This window comes from Dromiciops gliroides, chromosome 6 (assembly GCF_019393635.1).
Source record: "Dromiciops gliroides isolate mDroGli1 chromosome 6, mDroGli1.pri, whole genome shotgun sequence".
Classification (NCBI taxonomy): Eukaryota; Metazoa; Chordata; class Mammalia; order Microbiotheria; family Microbiotheriidae; genus Dromiciops; species Dromiciops gliroides.
In genome coordinates, this window is record NC_057866.1 from 208,159,898 (window position 1) to 208,180,797 (window position 20,900).

General features: G+C 40.7%; 1 protein-coding gene across 4 annotated transcripts in view; it reads left to right on the forward strand.

The window, feature by feature from the left end:
* Window positions 1–20,900, forward strand: part of STOX2 (storkhead box 2) — a 337,214-nt gene that overhangs the window by 163,528 nt on the left and 152,786 nt on the right. For 2 of the 4 annotated variants that reach the window (XM_043970547.1, XM_043970551.1), the window contains exon 1: window positions 16,310–16,441. The exons of 1 other annotated variant lie outside the window; for it this stretch is intronic. Coding sequence is in view for 1 of the 3 variants with exons in the window: in XM_043970550.1 (XP_043826485.1) it covers window positions 16,276–16,441 (166 nt within the window). In the remaining 2 variants the exon portion in view is untranslated. Of the gene's footprint in view, window positions 1–16,142; window positions 16,442–20,900 lie in introns of those variants that run through there. One more of the 4 variants, XM_043970550.1, reaches the window with a different exon arrangement.

Below are 20,900 nucleotides of genomic sequence, written 5' to 3' on the forward strand. Positions count from 1 at the left end.
GCCTATCCATAAGCAGTTGATATTTTTCCAATTATTTAGATCTGATTTGATTTGTGTGAAAAGCGTTTTATAATTGTGTTCATAGAGTTCCTGGGTTTGTCTTGGCAATAGACTCCCAAGTATTTTATATTGTCTACCGTTACTTTAAATTTCTCTTTCTATCTCTTGCTGCTGGACTTTGTTGGTCAAGTATAGAATTTTTTTTTTCTTTTTAAAAGTGAAATTTTATAATCAACTGTTTGGGAACTCCCTTTTATATTGGGAGAAAGCAGGCTTAATTTAGAGTGATGTGAGGAAGAACTTCTTGATCTAAGAAGCTTATACACCAAACTTGATTACTAAAAGATGTAGAGTTCACATCCCTAAAGAACAATGAAGGAATATTGATGCCCGCTTTGTGCCAGGCAAAATGGCAGGACATATGTATGAGAGCATCATATGTATGAGTCCTTGTGTGGTTTAAAAATAAATCAAAATGCTTAATAAATTGGATGTAGTTGTGAGTGAATGAATGAAGTATTTATTAAGTACTTACTTTTTTTTTTTTTTTTTGGTGAGGCAGTTGGGGTTAAGTGACATGCCTAGGGTCATACAGCTAGTAATTGTTAAGTGTCTGAGGCCGGATTTGAACTCAGGTCCTCCTGAATCCAGGGCTGGTGCTCTATCCACTGCGCCACCTAGCTGCCCCTTAAGTACTTACTATTGCAGATAGTGTGGACTGTGCTTAGTGCCGAGGATACAAATAGAAAAATAAGACTGTCTCCTCTCAAGGTGCTCATATTCTAATGCAACACATGGAAGTTTTTAGTAGCCCGTCAGATGGAAATGTCCCTTTGTCCTTAGAGTGTGGCAGCAAAACAGATGGTAATGTTTCTTCTTTAATGTTATTTCCACTGACAAAATCATATCAGCTTGTGAGGTTGAACCATTTGACAATGCCAAGAACTTTGGTGTCAAGAGTTTTCCTTTCGGGTCTTCAGTAGCTGTGGCTGTGGTACCTTCAGGATCAGTTGCCAGGCTGCATCTCCACAAGGATAGGTTTCCAGGGTGATGAAGCATTACTGTAGGCTCTTGGTCTCAGGCTCCTGGGTGGTCTCCAACAGAGTCTGAGAGGAGATGGTGATCAAGGTGGTAATGGTGGTTTGATTTGGCTGGCACATGGTGCTTCCCATCTCTCCCTCAAGGTGCCTTGCTGCTTCAGCCGGGTTGGCTTGCCTATCTTGTATGTGGCAATTGGTGGAGATGCCTGGTCCCTTCTCCACAGGAGCTGCCTCCCTGTGTGATGAGTATGAGGGCTGGGCTGGAAGCAGGATCAGTGGTCTGAGGGTGCTGCCAATACCCAGCGCCCCTGTGTCTGTCTGTCTGCTTGTTGGTGGCCCTTGGTCAGCACTTGTTGGTGATGAGGAAGGTGGGGTCCTACTGAGCAATGATTTCTCCCTTCACTGGTGGCTGAACTAGAAGCAGATCTAGTGGTTTAAGAAGACACTGCTAGGATGGCATGATGTAGCATAGGCATTTTAGAGCATTTAAAGACAAATGAATGTTTTCACAGCTTATAGGGACTTTCAGTTTTCAGGGCTCAAATGGCAACTTGATCTCTTGTCTAGGATAGATTTGCTCCTGTCACTCAAAGAGATAGAGATCTTTAAGCTGTATAGTCTGGGGAGAAGAAACCATATCACTTTCATCCTTTTCTCTGGATTGAGCTGTCCCCCTTTTCTTCTCTTCCTTCCAAATATGTTTTTTTCTGTTTCCTTTTACTCAAAAGCAGCTAACCTGCTTCCCTTCCCTAACATTTTATTTTTCCATCTTTATTTTTATTGGGAACTTAACAAAAAGCAAATAAAATGATCATTTCTACAGGAGAGGATTATACATAAAACTGTTCATCTCTATTATATAGTGGTTACTTTCCTTTTAGAACATATGACAAATCCAGTATTTTAACTTTCAAAGTTGTCTTGTTTTTCTGTGATTCCTTCTGCCCTTCCTTCTGTTCTCTTTTTTAAGGGGAGAACCCCATTGCCAGACGTCCTCCTACCTCCTGCCCCCACTGAGAAAAGAGAAAAAACCCTCATAATAAATAGGCATACTAGGGGGCAGCTAGGTGGCTCAGTGGATAAAACACCAGCCCTGGATTCAGGAGTACCTGAGTTCAAATCCAGCCTCAGATGCTTACTAGCTGTGTGACCTTGGGCAAGTCACTTAACCCCCATTGCCCAGCAAAAAAGAAAAAAAAACCCAAAACAAAAATAAATAAATAGGCATACTAAAGAGAAAATAAAAGTTCCACATTGGCCATATCCAAAAATGTATGTGTCATTCCATATTTTTGCATCCATCACCTCTCTGTCAGGAGGTGAGTAGCTTGCTTTCATCCCTGTTCCTCTGGAGTCAAAGTTGGTGATTACATTGATCAGATTTTTTTAAGTCTTTCAGAGTTGTTTGTCTTTGTATTGTTGTTGGTGTTGGTGTTGTATGCATTATTCTCCTCGTTTGTATCATGTAACTCCAAAGCATTTCATACAATTCTTCCCAGGTTTCCCTGGAACTAACTGCCCATTTTGTAATTTCTTTCTTTCTTTCTTTCTTTGTTTCTTTCTTTCTTTGTTTCTTTGTTTCTTTGTTTCTTTGTTTCTTTGTTTCTTTGTTTCTTTGTTTCTTTGTTTCTTTCTTTGTTTCTTTGTTTCTTTGTTTCTTTGTTTCTTTGTTTCTTTGTTTCTTTGTTTCTTTGTTTCTTTGTTTCTTTGTTTCTTTGTTTCTTTGTTTCTTTGTTTCTTTGTTTCTTTGTTTCTTTCTTTCTTTCTTTCTTTCTTTCTTTCTTTCTTTCTTTCTTTCTTTCGGCGTGGCTCAATGAGGGTTAAGTGACTTGCCCAAGGTCACACAACTAGTAAGTGTCAAGTGTCTGAGGTCAGATTTGAACTCACGTCCTCCTGAATCCAGGGCTGGTGCTTTCTCCACTGTGCCACCTAGCTGCCCCCATTTTGTAATTTCTGATGGAAAATAATATTCTATTACACTCATATGCCACGATTCAGCCGTTCTCTATCTGATGGGCACTCCCATTCATTTCCAGTTCTTTGCCACTTAAAAAAAGAGCTGCTCTAAATATTTTGGCCCCAGTGGGTCCATTTTCTCTTTGATCTCTTCTGAATATGAAGCCTAGTGGTGGCATCACAGCTTCCCCTTCACTTCTCAGTCCCAGAGGTCAGGCAGTGTCAGTTTAGCTCCCCAGAACAGGTGAACCTGTTCGAAGGCAGAAATGAAGTAGGGACCTTCAGCCTGAGTTTAGTTTATAGCCTGCATCTTGATCCATATGTAAAATATTTAGACTTGGCACTCCTCCCTCACCACTGCTGTCCATACCTTCCTTCCCTTGCCTGAGCCTCCCTTGGATCTCTTCCTTTTAGGCCTGGTTGGGGGCATGGAATGAATGAAAGTTTGGATAATCCCCTCTTAATTCCAGTGTCTTCCCTCTTTTAATTATTTCCCTGTTTATCCTGTACATAGCTTGCTTTGTGTATATCTGCTTTCTTGTTGTCTTCCCTGTTAGATTGTAAATTCCTTGAGGGCAGGAACTATCCCTATCACTAAGCAAAAGGTGGTTAATAAATGTTGATTGATTGATTGATGAATATTGGTTACTCTGGATTTTATACACGTTATCCCAAAATCCAAATGCAGTTTTAAGTGATTAAAGCTTTAATTAAAGGTATTTAAGCTTTAACAGCTTAAAGCTTCACTAAAACTTTTGGGACAACCTGTATTCCTTTTTTTTTTTTTGGGAGGGGGGGCGGTTGGGGCAATGAGGGTTAAGTGACTTGCCCAGAGTCACACAGCTAGTAAGTGTGAAGTATCTGAGGTCCTCCTGAATTCAGGGCTGGTGTTTTTTCCACTGCAACACCTAGCTGCCCCTGACTACCTATATTCTTGGAGTCAAAAGTACTCATGTTAATACATGGTTCTCTCTTGTGCCTATGTTTTTTAAAGTAGTAAATGGAGTTATGGCAAAAGTATCTTTCTCATTTAAAAAAAGTCTTACATCTTTTTAAAAAATACCATCAACAGGTCTTTAGGACTTCACAGTTTTAGCCCTTTCCCCCTTGATGTTCTTAGTTTCAGCCTCAGTTTGTGAGATCTTCACCAAAGTGCTTTTTAAAACTCAGAGCAGTATATGAGTCAGTTTTTGAGTTAATTTTGTGGCAGGGAAGATGGAGAAAGGAAGAATAGAAGAAAAACTTAAAATTATTACTCATCTCATTAGCTTAATAAGTGCCCCTCCTCTTCCTCCCCCTTCTCCTTCCCTCTACTGAAATTCACTGTTTCACTTTCAAAGTAGTGTTAGAACTTTTTTTTTAATGAGATATTTTATTTTTTCCGTTACATGTAAAGATAGTTCTCAACTTTTGTTTATACATGCTTTACAATTTCAGATTTTTCTCCCTCCCTCCCCTCCCTCCCCCCTCCCCTAGACAGCAGGTAATCTGATATAGGTTATATCTATATATCTCTATACATATACATATAGATATATATATACACACATATATATATACACATAATAACATTAATCCTATTTCTGCATTAATCCTGTTACAAGAGAAAGAATCAGAGCAGTGATGCAAAACCTCAAAATAGAAAAAAAAAAACAACAGCACCCAAAACAAAAGAAATAATATGGTTCAATCAGCATCTATACTCCACAGTTCTTTCTTTCTTTTTTTTTTCTTGGATTTGGAGATCCTCTTCTATCATGAGTTCCCTGGAACTCTTCTGTACCATTGCATTGGTGAGAAGAATATAGTCCATCACAGTAGGTCAACACTCAATGTTGATGATACTGTGTACAATGTTCTTCTGGTTCTGCTCATCTCACTCATCATCAGCTCACGTAAGACCCTCCAGGTTTCTCTGAACTCTTCCTGCTCATCATTTCTTACAGCACAATAGTATTCCATTGTATTCATATACCACAACTTGTCCAGCCATTCCCCAATTGATGGGCACCCCCTCAACTTCCAATTCCTTGCTACCACGTAAAGAGCAGCTATAAATATTTTTGTACATGTGGGTCCCTTTCCCCCTTCCATGATTTCTTTGGGCAAGAGACCTAAAAGTGGGATTGCTGGGTCAAAGGGTATGCACAGCTTTATCGCCCTTTGGGCATAATTCCAAATTGCTTTCCAGAATGGTTGGATCAGCTCACAGCTCCACCAACAATGCATTAGTGTTCCAATTTTCCCACAGCCTCTCCAACATTTATTATCTTCCTTTTTTGTCATTTTAGCCAATCTGATAGGTGTCAGGTGGTACCTCAGAGCTGTTTTAATTTGCATCTCTCTAATCATTAGAGATTTAGAGCATTTTTTCATATGGGAATAGATAGCTTTGGTGTGTTAGAACTTTTGAGTAGGATTCTTCGAAATTTCATCATGGTAGCAATAATAATTATAATGATAATGACAACAACTAACATTTCTATAACACTTTTTTTTTGTTTCAGGCACTGTGCTAAGCACTTTACAAAAATTATCTCATTTGATCTTCACAATAGCCCTCAGAGGTAGGTGCTCTTAACAGCATTTTTACAGAGGAGGAAATTGAAACAGAGGTTAAGTGACTTGCCCAGGGTCACACAGCTAGTAAATGTCTGAGGCTGGTTTTGAACTCAGGTCTTTCTGAATCCAGGCCTGGTGCTCCATCCATTGGGCCACCTAGCTTCCTCTAAGTGGGCCAATCACTGAAGCTCTCTGGGCCTCAGTTCCCTTATTGATAAAAGAGGGAGCAGGGCTATGTAGTCTTTGAGGTACCTTCTAGTTCTTGCTTTAAGACTTATCATCTTCTATATTGGCTGTGTGACCCAGGACAAGTCATTTAACTTCCCAATGTCCTGGCCAACTCTCTAAGACCATAATTTTCAGAATGGGTGTTGTTCTAAATTGGTAAGGGAGTTTTTCCTGACTGGGAGGTCCCTACCTATATTTATGAAATCACAGGTCCAATCTCCCCCCAAATTATTTTTTAAAATAATTTTTAAATAAAATGAATTGTTTTAAATTTTATAATAGAAATAAAAATTATGATGACAATTAAAATCTTAAAATGTGTATTTATTACATCAGGGCTCCAATATTTCCTGGCCCAACAAAAATTTTCAGCTATCAAGTTAAAAAAAAATGAAAGGAAGGCTCAGGCAATTGCTATAGGGCATTGATATGAGTGTCTGCAAAAAGATTTCTCTGCATACCAATCCTTGCAATATGGTTTGCAATACTCACTGCACACCTATCCTGAGACCTTTTGCACCCAGCAGCTCCATGCCCTTATATCCTTATCTTTCTGTTACGCACCTGAAGCTCTAGTTGAAACAGTTCAGGAGTTGCTGAGGACCCAGGGTGTTGGGGAGGTGGGAGAACTGGGTTCTTATTGCTGCCTGCATCAAATGGTACTGTCCAATGTGGCACAGTTCTTTATCTTTTCTAATTTCAGGCCAGTAAAACATGAAGGCAAGTGGCATGATGGGAAAGAGAAATGGTCTCAGAGTCAGGAAGACCTGGGTTCCAGTCCTTCCTCTGACTCATACAGGTCATGTGACCCTGGTCAAGTTAACCCAGTCTCTCAGTGCTAACTAGGGCTATGTATTTCTGAGAAAACGCCAATCTGTCATGGTGTAGAGCAAATTCTTCACTGGGAGTCTTTCTCCACCCGTGAAATTCTAGCTGGTCAAAAAAAAAGAAAAATATGAATATGTACAAGTGGAAAGAATGTGGCATATGTAATATGGGGGTAATAAGGTGCTGAGAATGTTAGGATAGGGGCATCCTGGACTTTGAATATCTACCCATAAGCCATATAGTTCTGAGAGAGTTAAACTGTTATTCCTTCTTTAAATAAAATGGAGTCTGGAATATTAATATCTGGGGCCTCAAAAAAGTTTATGTAATCTGATAAAACAGGAAACTATTTGAGTATTTACTTCTTTTTTGATATATGATTTTAATTGTTAATGTATATCATTTCCTTAAATTACAGGAAACCACATGTTGGAAAGGGAAAAAAAGATCCCTCCTTTAAAATCCATCTGTGTCATAGTGTGGTTTTTCATTGGCTTGGGAAGCCATTCTGAGGTGATCTGCAAAGCAGAACCAAGAAAAGAAAACTTTAGAGACTGATTAGTCTGTAGGCGGGCCATGAGCTTAACCCTTTAAGTGTCACAAACTCCTTATAGATAGCAAGTCGCAGGGAAAGGACTTAATTATTGGAATGAAGTTCATTTCCATTTTGAATGTACACACAAGTGCACACATATATCCCTACTGTAACTCTTCAAGACTTTTGGATTTGGGGCAAGAAGTGTGATTTCTGGGGGCAGCTAGGTGGCACTGCAGTGGATAAAGCACCGGCCTTGGATCCAGGAGGACCTGAGTTCAAATTCGGTCTCAGACGCTTGATACTTACTAGCTGTGTGACCTTGGGCAAGTCACTTAACTCTCATTGCCCTGCCCCCCCTTCCCCATTTCAGAGTCAGAGCTGAAGGAAGCCTCAACTTTCAGACTTGCATTTTTACATAACTACTTCATGTTCTTCCGCTATTTAAGGTGCTGGAGGGTAGAGACTAAACACAGCATACCTCTTTTGCAGTCCCATTAGTCCCTAGTACCAATCCTCTGCACAAAAAGCAGATGATAGATATTTATGGACTGATAGCTTTGGGCCAAACAAACGACATGGTATATTTTTATGTACTATCCATTACATTGATAAAAAGCCTGGCCTTGGAGCTAGGAAATCCTGGGTTCAAATGCCATCTTTGAGAGAGAGAGAGAGAGAGAGACAGACAGACAGACAGACAGACAGACAGACATAGACAAAGACATAGATATAGATATAAATATAGATGTAGATATAGATATTAGACACTCTGTGAGTAAGGTCCTTGTTTATGGAACATTTTCCATTTCAGAGGGTTACATATCTTTGGAAAGGGTGTGGGTAAGGCTTCTTTACCCAACAGAAAGAATTTAGGAAATTGCCCTCTGGGTTGTGATGTTACAACAGAACTGACTGCATAAACAGAGGGATGCATTGAGATGAGTTCCCTGAATAGCTTCAAATAGGGAGAAAGAAGCCAAGCCTTGGCCAGTTTGAATAGTTACATAGAGAAGGTGAGGTCTTCTTTTGTACCCAGGACACCCACAGAAGGAGGAATTAAAATGTTTTTCTTTATACTCATGTGTAAATAATTTAACCAGACTAGAACCTTTAAAGGGATGCTCTATCTGCAACTTGACAGATGGGGCTTGATCAGGTGCTGATTAAGTCTTAATTTGGGTAAAATTAAAAAGAAAAACTTCCACATGGGATTTGTTTTAAAACATGTAGGAATTCACTGGCATTAAATTTTTTTTAAATTGAGTTTAATCAAAACAAAATTTTCATTTGGTTAAATGGTAAGATTTTTATCAATGCATCATGATTTCCTCAGTCTTAGTAATTCTTCCATTGGTCTGAATCCCAGCCTTTCCATGACTTCCTTGAAGTCTACAAGAGTTGCCCCATGTAGTCAAATCATGTTATAACCTTTCTGAACTTAAGACTTCTCTTGGAAGGAAAAGACACAGTTCAAGACTCAGCCTTTTCTCAAAGACTGTCTAGCTTGGTAAGACCTTGTCCTTGATGAGTGTTGCTCTTGAGAATTTAGGGATGCTTCCATGTTATGATGAGGAATCCAGGGAGACCTTAGTCCTTTTGGAATTTTTTTTCACTTTTTAATATCTGTTAAAATTTATCTTGGATCTTCTTTTAATGATGCTACAATGCTCTTAAAATGTTACTTTTATTGTCATTTGATTAGTCTCTCTGCATCTAACCTCTCTCCTCTCTAATCTATTCTCTGTTAATTATTTCCAATATATCTTATACATAGCTTGCTTGTACATTGTTGTTTGCATGGTGTATTCACCATTAGATTATAAGCTCCTTGAGGTCAGGGACTATGTTTTGCCTTTTTTTTTTTTTTTTTTGTATTCCCAGCACTTAGCACAGTGCTTAGCACATGGTAAATACTGTTTATTGACTGACTGCAAAGTTGCCGAATTGATTATCTCCCTTATTAAAGAAATCTCAGTGGCTTCCAATTATTGTCTCCAAAATAAAATTCAAACTGTTCTGTTTGTCTTTCAAAGCCCTGGACAAATTAGCTCCAGCTTCCTTCCCAGCCTGATTAAAGATGATACATTCTCCATTTCACCAGATGAGCCCACGTCCTCTTCACCAGACACAACATTACATTTCCCATTGAATGGACTATCCTCTCTCCCTGAAATGTTCTCCTTCCTCAGCATCTTGGAACTATTAGTTTACTTTAGTGCTTAGCTCACAGGAGCCTCTAACAAGAGGCCTTACCTCATTCCCCCATTATTTGTTCTTCCTCCCAAATGACTTTGCATTTATTTTGCACTACAGTTGTCCCTTCTACATCATGGGGGTTAAGATCTGGAAAGTCTGCATAAAATTTTTTGGCTCTCCCTTTGTCTGATTTTTTTTCCTTTTCTTTTACAGGGGGTTTTATAGTACCTTTGGGTTGATAATGTACAATTTTATATATATACTATATATGTATATATACATACACATACATACACAATACATACCAATACTATATATACACTCAGAAACGCATTATATACAATATAATTATATATGTGCGTACGTATATATGTACACACACACACACACACATATATGTTTGTATTTCTGAGTTTCTACATTTTTTCTGTGTGCTGGCCTTTGTGTGTCGTCTGTGGCTTCCACAAAACTCTCCCCAAATTCCCATTTGATTTCTTATACCAACCCTCAATATATCACCACCACGATGGGGAGAGTCTTGATGTCAAAGGGATAACTATAGTTAGTGTTTACCTGTGTGCGTGTTGCCCCTCACCCCTTGGTGGAACATAACTCCTTGATTACAGAGACTGTGCTATTTCTGTTTTTGTTTTACATTTTGTGTTAAGTATCAGTTACATTGAATCCTCTCCGCCGCTGCAGGCTTGGGCCTGAATCTCACCTCCTCTTCTGCGTTTACGGCGTTGAGGACTGTTCTCTGTGTATGCAGGTGTGGCCATAGACTAATGGACAAACAGGCCTTCTCCACACTGCATACCCAGGAAGTCTTCCCCTAGGCTGATACTGGAGCTGCTGTTACGGCCTATTGTGAATCGAGACATTACATTGTCCCTTAGAATCATATTTATCTTGTTCTCTTTGATTCATACAAAGAGACACCCTATTTACTTAGTTACTTAAATAAGTAAATATGTTTGCTTATTATTGAACACAGTCTGTTGATGTTTCCCAGCATCCCATAGCTAGGCCTCTGCTTTTGATGCTGTGTTTCCTTTAGCTCCTCAACGGTGTGGGCTTTTTGTCTGACTCTGGGTTATTCTCCTCTTGTATTTCACCACCTAGCTGCTACTGGGCTTTGTTCCTGTTCATTCCTCACAATGACCGGCTCAGGACCTGTGTGACCTTGGATAAATCACTTTATTTCTCTGAGTCCTCATTTTCCTTAGCAGTAAAATTGGGGGTGGTGGAGGGGGAATTTAGGCTAGATGACCTGTGAGGTCCTTTGGAGCTCTAAATCTGTGTGCCTACTTCATAGAGGCAGCTGGTATCACAGTGGATAGATAGATTGCTGGGCCTGGAGCCAGGAAAACCTGAGTTCAAATCCAGCCTCAGATGCTTATTAGCTATGTGACCCTGGACAAGTCACTATGCCTGAGTTTGCCTGTGTAAAATGGTGATAATAATAGCACCTACCTCTCCGGGTTGTTGAGAGGATCAAATGAAATAATATTTGTAACCCATTTTGCAAACCTTAAAGTGTCATATGCTAGCTATTATTATTACATTTGTCTGTAGTGCCCATGTAGCATTGATTTGGGGGCACCACAGTCAAGTTTAGCTTCTTGTATTCACCTCCACCTCCACCATCATCATGATTCATGACCCGGCTCATGACCAGAAACTCATCACATGAGATTTCATCAGTTCGGGTACTCATACCTCATTAGAATTAGTATTACTCATTAGTGGATAGCCTTATCCCTTCTGATTAGAGGAAAGAGTCAAAAGTTCCTCCCAAAGTTTTTTTTTTTAAAGAGAATTAACAGCTGGGTCATTTCCCACTATTTGTACCATAGATAAGATGACACAGGAAACCATTTATGGTGAAATATAATTATCAAAATGTATTTTTTAAAAGGTTTACCAACCAGGGGCAACTAGGTGTCTCATTAGATGAGCACTGGCCCTGGAGTCAGGAGGACCTGAGTTCAAATCCAGACTTGGACACTTGCTTGCTGTGTAACCCTGGGCAAGTCATTTAACCCTGATTGCCGGGGGGGGGGGGGGAGGAGAGGGAGAAGGAGAGGGAGAAGGAGAGGGAGAGGAGAAAGGAGAAAGGAGAAAGGAGAAGAAAGAAAAAGAACATTGATCCTAAGATAAGAGCCCCAGCTTTAGGACTCTGGATATGAGTGGATTCCAATGTCTGTTTACTGCTTATTCCTTGCTCTTGCTGTTGTAGGATATGCTTCCTTTTATATCATAATAGAGAAAGGTTTTTCACCATGGAAAATAAGGCTTGGATACCTTAGATTTGGTCTGGGGATTAATGCCAAGTAATTTGGTACCATCCTATTCATCTCCCAAAGGACATATTAGCCTCCTTATTTCACTTTTCTATGTTGAACCAAGACATCAGCATTTATCATGCTCTCTCAGTAGCAGAATTCAGTGGCAGCTGTTGGCTCTTGATTGCAAATGGGAAGAAAACGTTCTGGACAAACTTTAGAATTGTAAACCATTTGAGCTAGAAAGGACTCTACACACCATCTAATCCAAGCACCACATTTTACAGTTGCGGAAACACACTCTAGGACAGTGTGGTGAATGGAAAGAATGCTGAATTTGGAATCAGAGGACCTGCATTGGAATCTATGTGACCTTGGACAAAGTCTCTTCACCTGTCTAGACTGAAGTTTCTCACTTGCAAAACAAAGGAGTTAGACTGGGTCCTCTCTAAGGTCTCTTTCAGCTCTATAGAGCTATATCTGTCTGTCTGTCTGTCTGTCTATCTATCTATCTATCTATGAGCCAATGAGATGAAGTAGTAACAGTCGTTTCTCTTTATAAGGTACAGCAATGATTAGAACACATTTTTCTCACAATAGCCCTATGAGATAAATAATACAAGTATTATCCTTCTTCACTGAGTGAGGAAACTTGAAGCTCATCAGGGTACAGAGACTTGCTTGTAGTGACCTAGCTAACGAGAAGCAGAGGTGAGATTTGAACCTGGATCATCGCAACTCCAAATCCAGGACTTTCTATAATACCATGTTTCTACTATTGTTCAGTAAAGTTGTGAAGAAAAAGGTAGGGTTCCATACAACCAGCAGGAATGTTCTTAAGATTTGGGGTATAGCCATGTGGATATGCCCATTTCTGGAGCCCTGGCTAGGTGACTGAAGTCCATGTGCCAATCAATGTTTACTGAGTTGTGGGCCCTGGCTCTCTGCCACATGTGTGGGAACGGTCTAATATCATAGATTAGCTACTGGACTTAGTTATGAAGACCTGGTTTCAGATCCCAGCCATGTGACCCTGGGAGAATGACTTAAGCTGATCTGTGCCTTAGTTTTCTCTTCTTGCAAAAGGATGAGGCTGGACTTAAAGGCATCTAAATCTGAGATCTTAAAAGATAGACTGTAAATATAGAAGATTTAAGAGGCCAGAAATACCATTAACCATAATTTAAAAAAATTTCGGGGGCAGCTGGATGGCACAGTGGATAAAGCACTGGCCCTGGATTCAGGAGGACCTGAGTTCAAATCCGGCCTCAGACACTTGACATTAACTAGCTGTGTGACCCTGGGCAAGTCACTTAACCCTCATTGCCCCACAAAAAAATTCATTTTATTTTTTCATTTATCCTTTTATTTTCTTCCCATATCTACCTACCAAAGAGCAGAATTGGGAAATACCATGTAACAAATATAAATAGTCAAATAAAACAGATTTTTGTATTGGCCACATAAAAAAAAGTCTGATTCTGCGATCACCTTTCTGTTAAGAGGTGGGGTGCAGTCCACTTCATCATTGGTTCTTGATAATGATTGTTGGTCATGGCATTGATTGTACATCTTAAGTCATTCAAAGTTATTTGACTTTATGATGTTGTTATTGTATAATTTTCTCTCCTGGCTCTGTTCATTTCACTCTGCATCAGTTCACACAAGTCTTTGCAGGTTTCTCTGAAACCATCCCTTTGATAGCATTCCATTATGTTTGTATGCCATAATGGGCTAAAGCTCCCATTTGATGTGAACCTTAGTTTCCAGCTCTTTTCCTCTGTAAAAAGAGCTGCTAGAAATATTTTTATACAGATGGGGTATCTCTTTGGGCTATAGCCTAGTAGTGGTATTTCTGGGTCAAAGGCTATTCACTATTTATTTTTTGGCTATACACTACCCATACTTTTGTCACGTAGTTGGTGCATTTGGTCCTTTGCACTTTTCCATTTCCAGGAACCATCCACATCAAGGATTTTTAGGGGAGGTGTCCCCTTTTCCTCACATGTTCCACAGTGTCAGAGAAAGCTAGCTTTTTGAATTACATTTAATAATAGTATGTCACTAGCCTAAATATTATTTCCGTGCAGGGGCTAGCCAAGTGCTTTATCATTATGTTTTTATTGGTTCTTCTTCCTGACATCCCTGCTCAGAGGCTAATAATGTTGTCCCCATTTTGCAAGGGAGACAGGTGAATGACAGAATGGGAGTGCCTTGTCCCTAGCTTCTACAACATGCCTGGGGTTGAAAGGCATCTCCCAACTTCTGGTGTGCTTTGAGGCTTACTGAACTGAGCCTGTCTCTGAGGTATTTCAGCCTTGAAATAGCTAGGAATTGTGTTAGAGTGTTCTGAATCTTAACCTTCTTGATTCTCAACTGCTTAGAATCAGTCCACTGCCCTCTATCAGGCTAAGAAGGACAGGAAGACCCTGTCTCAAAGCATAAACCAGCGGTGGCCAAGAAGAATAACTAGATAAGATAAGTGTAAGTGACACGGGGCGGGGGAGGGAGAGGAGGGAAGAATACATTGATAATGAGAATCAAATTGTAAAAATTCACTTTTAGATCTTAGCTAAGAAGGCTGCTTTGTGTTTGAGTGTGAGGGCGAGGGAAGGCGTAAGGGGCGGGGGGGGGGGGGCGGAAGAGAATCAGTAACAGCAACAATCTTAATATTTAGCTGGCAATCTGGCCATGCGCCTTAAATTCTGCATTAACTCTCTGCTGCTTGGGCTCCATCCAAGCTGAAGGCATCAGCTCGCCTTTCTTTCCTCCCCTCCCTCAGCATGTGCATTGTTGTCCTTTAATGATTGGCTGTTAGACTAGAAACAGCTGCACACAGCCTTGATTTGTAAAGGGGTGGCCGACCTTAATGCAGTTTAGCCAGTTGGTAGTGGCTTACGAGGAGAGAAGCAAGAGAGAAGAGGGGGGGGGGGGCATTCCCATCCACCTCGTTTTGGAGACGCCTTTGGACGTTTTGCTTTGGAATTTGCGGCTGTCAGATGAGCTGACCCTTTTTGAATCTGCTGCAGGTGGGGAAGGTGAACTGCACATTTCCCTTCTCGACGGAAGATCTTTTTTTCCCTCTCCTTCCTCCCGCCCCCAGTCTTTCTGAAGGGGGTTGGACTATCCTAAAAATATGTAAATTTGCAAGAGCTGACTACTGGCTGGGTTACCAGCCAAGGTTGGTTTTTTTCGTTTTCTTTTTTTTTTTCTTCCCCGAAGCCCAAGGGTGTTTTACATTAAAATGTGAAGCTTGACAGGATCCGTGCTCTAACTTTAGACAGCTTCTTGATTAGCATGAGACTGGGTGGCTGCTGGGCTTCCTGCCCTTCAGTAGCCATTGGGCTTTCAGGACTGTTGTGCGGAGGAGCAATAGCCACTGAGTAGGGGCATTGACTTTGGAGGCATTGAAAGCAGTCAGGAGGCTGGGATCGGTTGGCAGCCATGGCTCCCGGAGCCGCCGGAGCTTGTAGGTAGGAGGAAACAAAAATGCACGAGTATGTGAGAAACCTGTGCGTTCCCGCGGCGCACACGCAGAAGCAGCCCCAGCGCCAGCACACAAGAAGGATGCAGGAGGAGCTCGGGTGCTGGTGACGACCTTTTCTCTCTGCTGGTGGGTGGATTCCTTGCCACAGAACTGCCGCAGCTGCTGCTTGCGGACCCTGCCTAGAGCCTGTGTGTGCATGTGCGTGTGTGTGTGAGGGAGGCGCGCGCGCGCGCGCACACACACACACGCACACAAACACACACACACACACACACACACACACACACACACACACACACACACATTCTCTCCAGTGAGCGACAGGGGCTGCTGGAAGGAAGCACCCCCACGACTAACTGCGGTGGAGACCGGATCCAGCCTTCTTCATTGATTGCGGCTCCAGCTTCCCATAGGTGAAAGGAAAAGCAACTTGGGGACTTGTCATCGGAAAAGCCTCCTCCTAATCCTTCTTGCAGGAGGAGAGCCCATCCGAGCGAGCGCAGCTTCCTGGGCGCCCTGTCTCAGGTCAAAACCAAAGGCCTTCGTTGTTTTCCCCCCCTCCCTCTTCTTCTTCTCCCCCTCCCCTCCCCAATTTGTTTGGATCTTTTGTGCCCCTGGCTCACAGTTGGCTAAGCACTCCTTCGCTGAATTGAGCTATTGTCTGAGACCCCATCGCTTTTCACGCTGCAGATTTCTGTTCCTCCAACCCCCCAACCTCTCCTCCCCCCGCACCCCCTCCTCCTCCTTTTGGCTGGGAAAGCCTTCCTAATGTGCCTTTCCTCCACATGAATCTGGAAGCTATAAGCTGGACTGATTGCAAATGAAGTGTAATGCATTGTGGGACGTGTGTAAAATTGGATCATTCGAGGTGGGGGTGTGTGGGAAGGAACGGACCTGCAGTGTGCTTTATAGAGGAGGAGGAGGAAGAGGAGGAAGAGGAGGAGGAGGTGGTGGTGGTGGTGGTGGTGGTGGTGGTGGTGGTGGAGGAGGAGGTGGAGGTGGTGGTGGTGGTGGTGGGAAAATGTTTGCAGAATCTACCCAGGCTGGGCTTGCAGCAGCCTGATGAACCAGGGGACGGCCGCTCGCTGGCTCGAGGCTGCAGCTTGCCCAGGTTCCTGCAGTATTGAGACAGTAGCAGGTTAGCCCGCCTCCAAAATGAAGAAGACCCGGAGTACAACCTTACGGCGAGCCTGGCCTAGTTCCGATTTCTCTGACCGGGCCTCAGACCGCATGAGGTCCCGCAGTGAAAAGGACTATCGCTTGCACAAACGCTTCCCACCAGCCTTTATCTCCCAGGCATCACGGGGCTACATGACATCAGGTTGGTAACATTCTTTTTTTTCCTCTTGGTTATTGCCACAGCTTGGGTAGAGCTCTGGTGTGTGTGTGTGTGTGTGTGTGTGTGTGTGTGTGTGTGTGTATGTATGTATTGCAGCAGTGGTACTGGATTGATGAGAAAAGCAGGGGAGCATATTGGAATCTATTATATATGTATGTATATACACATACACACATATATAGTATGAATAAAGCAGGAAAAATTTAGCACACATCCACCATTTTGTACCACTGCAGGATTCCCAGCAAGGCCGGCTCAATCTGGTGTTTAAATTAGTCAACTAAAATTAATGAGAGGAAATATCTGGGTTTTTCGATAAGTTAAATGAAGTGACTGGAAATCCTTGATGCCAGCAGTCCCCTTGCTCTTGCTGAATCAGGCTACAATTCATATTGCTCACAGTCCCAGCTTTCCCTCTCTCCGTTATGCCCAATTATCTTAGTGGGTCTTTCTGAATGTTCTTTTCTTGCAGGGGGGTGGGGGGAGGAGGTTCCATCTCTGTAATTGCAGATGCTATTAGCCAGTGGAATGCTGTTACTGCATACGGTTCAGCTACATGTTTGTTTATATTACAGAAAACCATGTTGGGGCTCATTAAAAATATTCTATAGTGTGATTGTCTGTGTGTGTTATTAAATCTCAGTGCGCTCATGTGGGGATTCAGCATACACTGCTTTGAATTAGGCTGTGTGGAAATAATGGAGGCTCTAGCATGTATTTGCACGTCAGGCAGTAAGGACAAACAGTGTTCAAAAAAAAAAGTGAAGGCTTCAGAAAAGAAGACTTGCTCTTAGATGCAGTGGGTTTTTTCCTTGAGAGCATTTCTGAAGATGTTCCCTTTTGGTATATGACTGAAATATGACTGAATGGCCTTGGCCTGAGATTTGAGGACACAGTGATAGAATATTGGGGGAAATGCTGAAGGGGGAAAATCCTAGAAGCCTTTTGTTGTTTTGCTTGGTGGTTGTGACCACCCTGGTGTACAGAGAGATATCAGGTGTCAGTTCTCCCTCCCCTGCCCCCCCAAATCCAGGAGGGTTGTATTTTCTTCTAAGGGCTGTTTTAACAGAGGAGGGAAAACACTCTTTCTAAAATGAAATGAATGCAATTCATCATTCCAAACTGAAGTCTTTCCTGGGGCTTATTGAGTTAAACTTGTAGTTAGCCATCCCAGTCTAGTTGTACTCTCTCCTAAAAATAAAAGCAAGTCCTTTTAGCTAGAATCATTTTCGCATGCTTTTAAACTGTCTTGCCAACATGCCTCTATTAACACAGTAGAGGAAAAACTACTATTTCTCCATTGAAAACCTGCCGACATGAGGATATTGGCAAGGAGGCTGCCTTGACTGTAACCACTTCCACAAAGAGCCAGAATTTTGAAAGGAAATGACAAGCATGAGCCATCCCTTAGCACTGAGAAGATACTCGTATGATTGGTAAACTCTTCTCATACTGAATTGTGGTGGCAGATTTTGAAACATATCGAAATCCAAATCCAGCCTCATAAAGAAGCTCCTCCCCATTTCCGCAAACTCCTTGTCTGTGGCTGTGTTCTTCTAGAGATTTTTCTCTGTTGCATCAAGTCTGATGTTTTGTTTTGTTTCATATATTGGCAGTCCCACTCGTTAACCCCCTTCTTTCTTCCTTTTCTTAAACCACTACTGAAAAGGTGTAGAGTTCTCAGTAGTATCTATAGCCATACTTCCCCCCACCCCCCGCCCCTTAATGAACCTCCAAGTTTTTCTCTTAGTTTCTAGACTTATTCCTATGGAACCCCCTTTTGTTCATATTAATTTGTTAAGAGGAGATTTCTTCAGAATGATCTTATTAAAGCTTGCTCTTTAAAATATGTAGCAACCATTATCTCTTCTTTATGCTACCAAGTATTTAAATTTAAAGAATGAGGGAAGCTACTTTTTGGCTTCCTGGTGACAAGCAAGTAAGTAAGGACAAGGAATGGGATTCTTATTTAATACTAGAGAAATGATGATGAAGAGATAGCCCTTATGGAATGGGGAGAGGTTGAATAGGCTCTTTTAAAAATTCTATTTATGGCTAATCAATTAAATAAAAAGCAGGTGTTCATGTAGTATGAGACATTAAAAATTAATGGGAAACATCTTTGATGAGAGTCATCGTATCCCCTTTGTGTAAGGTTGTTGTTGTTGTTGTTTCTCTTAGAGATTCTTCATTTCTTTTCCAAATGTTAGTTCTGGGAGGAACAGATAGTGTATTTAAACACTTTGAGACTATTTAAAAGAATCTTTCTTTCAGGAAACATATAGGAAGTCTTGTGTAAAAGTTACAGGGACTAAGAATGCAAATGTATTCTTTGTCACATAAAATGAAATGCTGAAGAAAACAGCTTGGAAACACAGGAAGGCTTTTCAGATTTCTTCTGTGTGTTTAGTCATTTGTCATCAGTTCTTTTTAGATTAAATGCTACACTGTTAAGGGAAAAAAAGGTTTGTTTTTTTCTAGACAGATTTAATTCTGTGGAAAAGATTGGCAACCAAAATGGCTCTTCAGTGGCATACAAAAACGACCCCCTCTGCTCCTAAACCAAAAAAGCCATCCTTAAGATTATACAAAAAGATGGATTCTAGAAAATAACTGAATTTATTAAAACTGTAGAATTTTTTGGGGGGGTCATTATACCCCCCAGTGCTTAGCACAGAGTAGGTGTGGAAGAAATGTTCATGGATTGATTGCTTTAGGGGATGGCAGCTCCCTAGAGTATGTGATAAATACAAGGGCATTGTAGACGACAAATGCTAATTTTATTTGATTTTTATTTGGTGGCATATCTGTGAACTTGATCCTATTTATTAAACCAAGAATTTTTAGGCTAGTCACCTAAAATAGCTTTATAATGAGACCACACTATTTAAAGCAGCCTTTTCTTCTCTAACGAATAATTACTGGTTTGAAAGGTGATTTATGGCAAACAGCCTTGACATTTAATGTCAGTTTTTTTAATACCTTCAGGATAAACTACCTTTAAGCTCGAAAACTTATACCAGGCATATATAAAACTGAAGGAATCACACAGAAGGACAGTTAGGCAGAGAATTCTGAAACTTTGAATCTTGGAGATGATGTCCTAAATTGCTGATTAATCTTCCAGCTCATACTACCAGATCTTAAATGATCCAGAGTATTCACAAGCCTCCTAGCAACGGGTAAGTTCACAGGCCATGTGATGAGTTCATTGTTCATCTTGAATATTAATTTCCCAGTAGAGAAGTTACTGGGTGTAGGGGGTTGCTTCCTTTTTTTGGTTGCAATCGAGAATAACCAACTGAAAATGAATGGAGTTTTTACCAAATGCATGTTACATGCCCAAATTATGAATAAAGGTACAAATTGCTCTTTCTGGTGGAGGATAATTGTGCTAGAGGAACAATGAAAAAAGTCTTAAAAACGATCAAGTGTGGTGCTCCCTATAGGAATACTTGAAAGTGAAAATTGACATTGGGTATAAATCCTCATTAATCTGAATGTTTTAGATATGCATAAGTAGTCATCATTTCATTTAAATTGTGGGTTTTATTGGGATATAGTTGGGTGAAATTGTTTTTCATTATATCCTTTATTTCTTCTTCATTTGTTGTTGAATTTTCATTGTTGATACTGGTAATTTGTATTTCCTCTTTCCTTTGAGGTTGGAGGGAGAAAAAAATACTTGCTAATTGAAAAAATAAAAAATATATAGAAAAGAAAACAAATGTTCAGCAACTACTTTGAAATGCTCTGTGTATTTGATCAATTTGGAGGGTTTTCCCCTCTGTTCTAAAGAACACTGTAAAAGATGACACTTGGTTTAGATTTTTCTTCTCTTTTCTTGGTAAGGATGATTTTTAGCTCATCTATATTTTAGTGACATCATTAATGCTATTGTTTTGGGTAATTTAATTAAGATCATAAGCTTCCTGAAGGCAGAGACCATGCATGATTTAAACTTTGTGTTCACTAGGCAGTCTTCTGCATGTAGGAGGTGCCCAATAAAAATATTTGTTGCTTGGCTGAATGACATTATTATACTGCTTGGTGGACCCAGTCAGCCATGTGCATTCCAAGTTTCCCATGGATTGTCTAGTATTAAAATTGTGGTACATTCTAGTTTTAGTTGCTGGAAGAATTTAAAGGTTTTTTGTTTGTTTGTTTTTAAAGCGCAAAAGTGACTTTTAGGTCCACATTGTGGACTTGAAAGGTTTTCTCTTTTTCCAGTCAAAGCACATGGTGAAATCTTCAAGAAGTGGAAATCAGTTTTGAGAGCTAATTTAAGTGGTTTCTAACAACATGAGGGGAAAGCCGGCTTGCTACTCACCACCTTTACTAGTTTTACTAGTTGACAGTTTGTAGAAACTAATTTGGGTACATAATATATTGCACATTCAAATTCTTTAGGTTGTGTTTCATTTTAAGAGATGTGAGACTT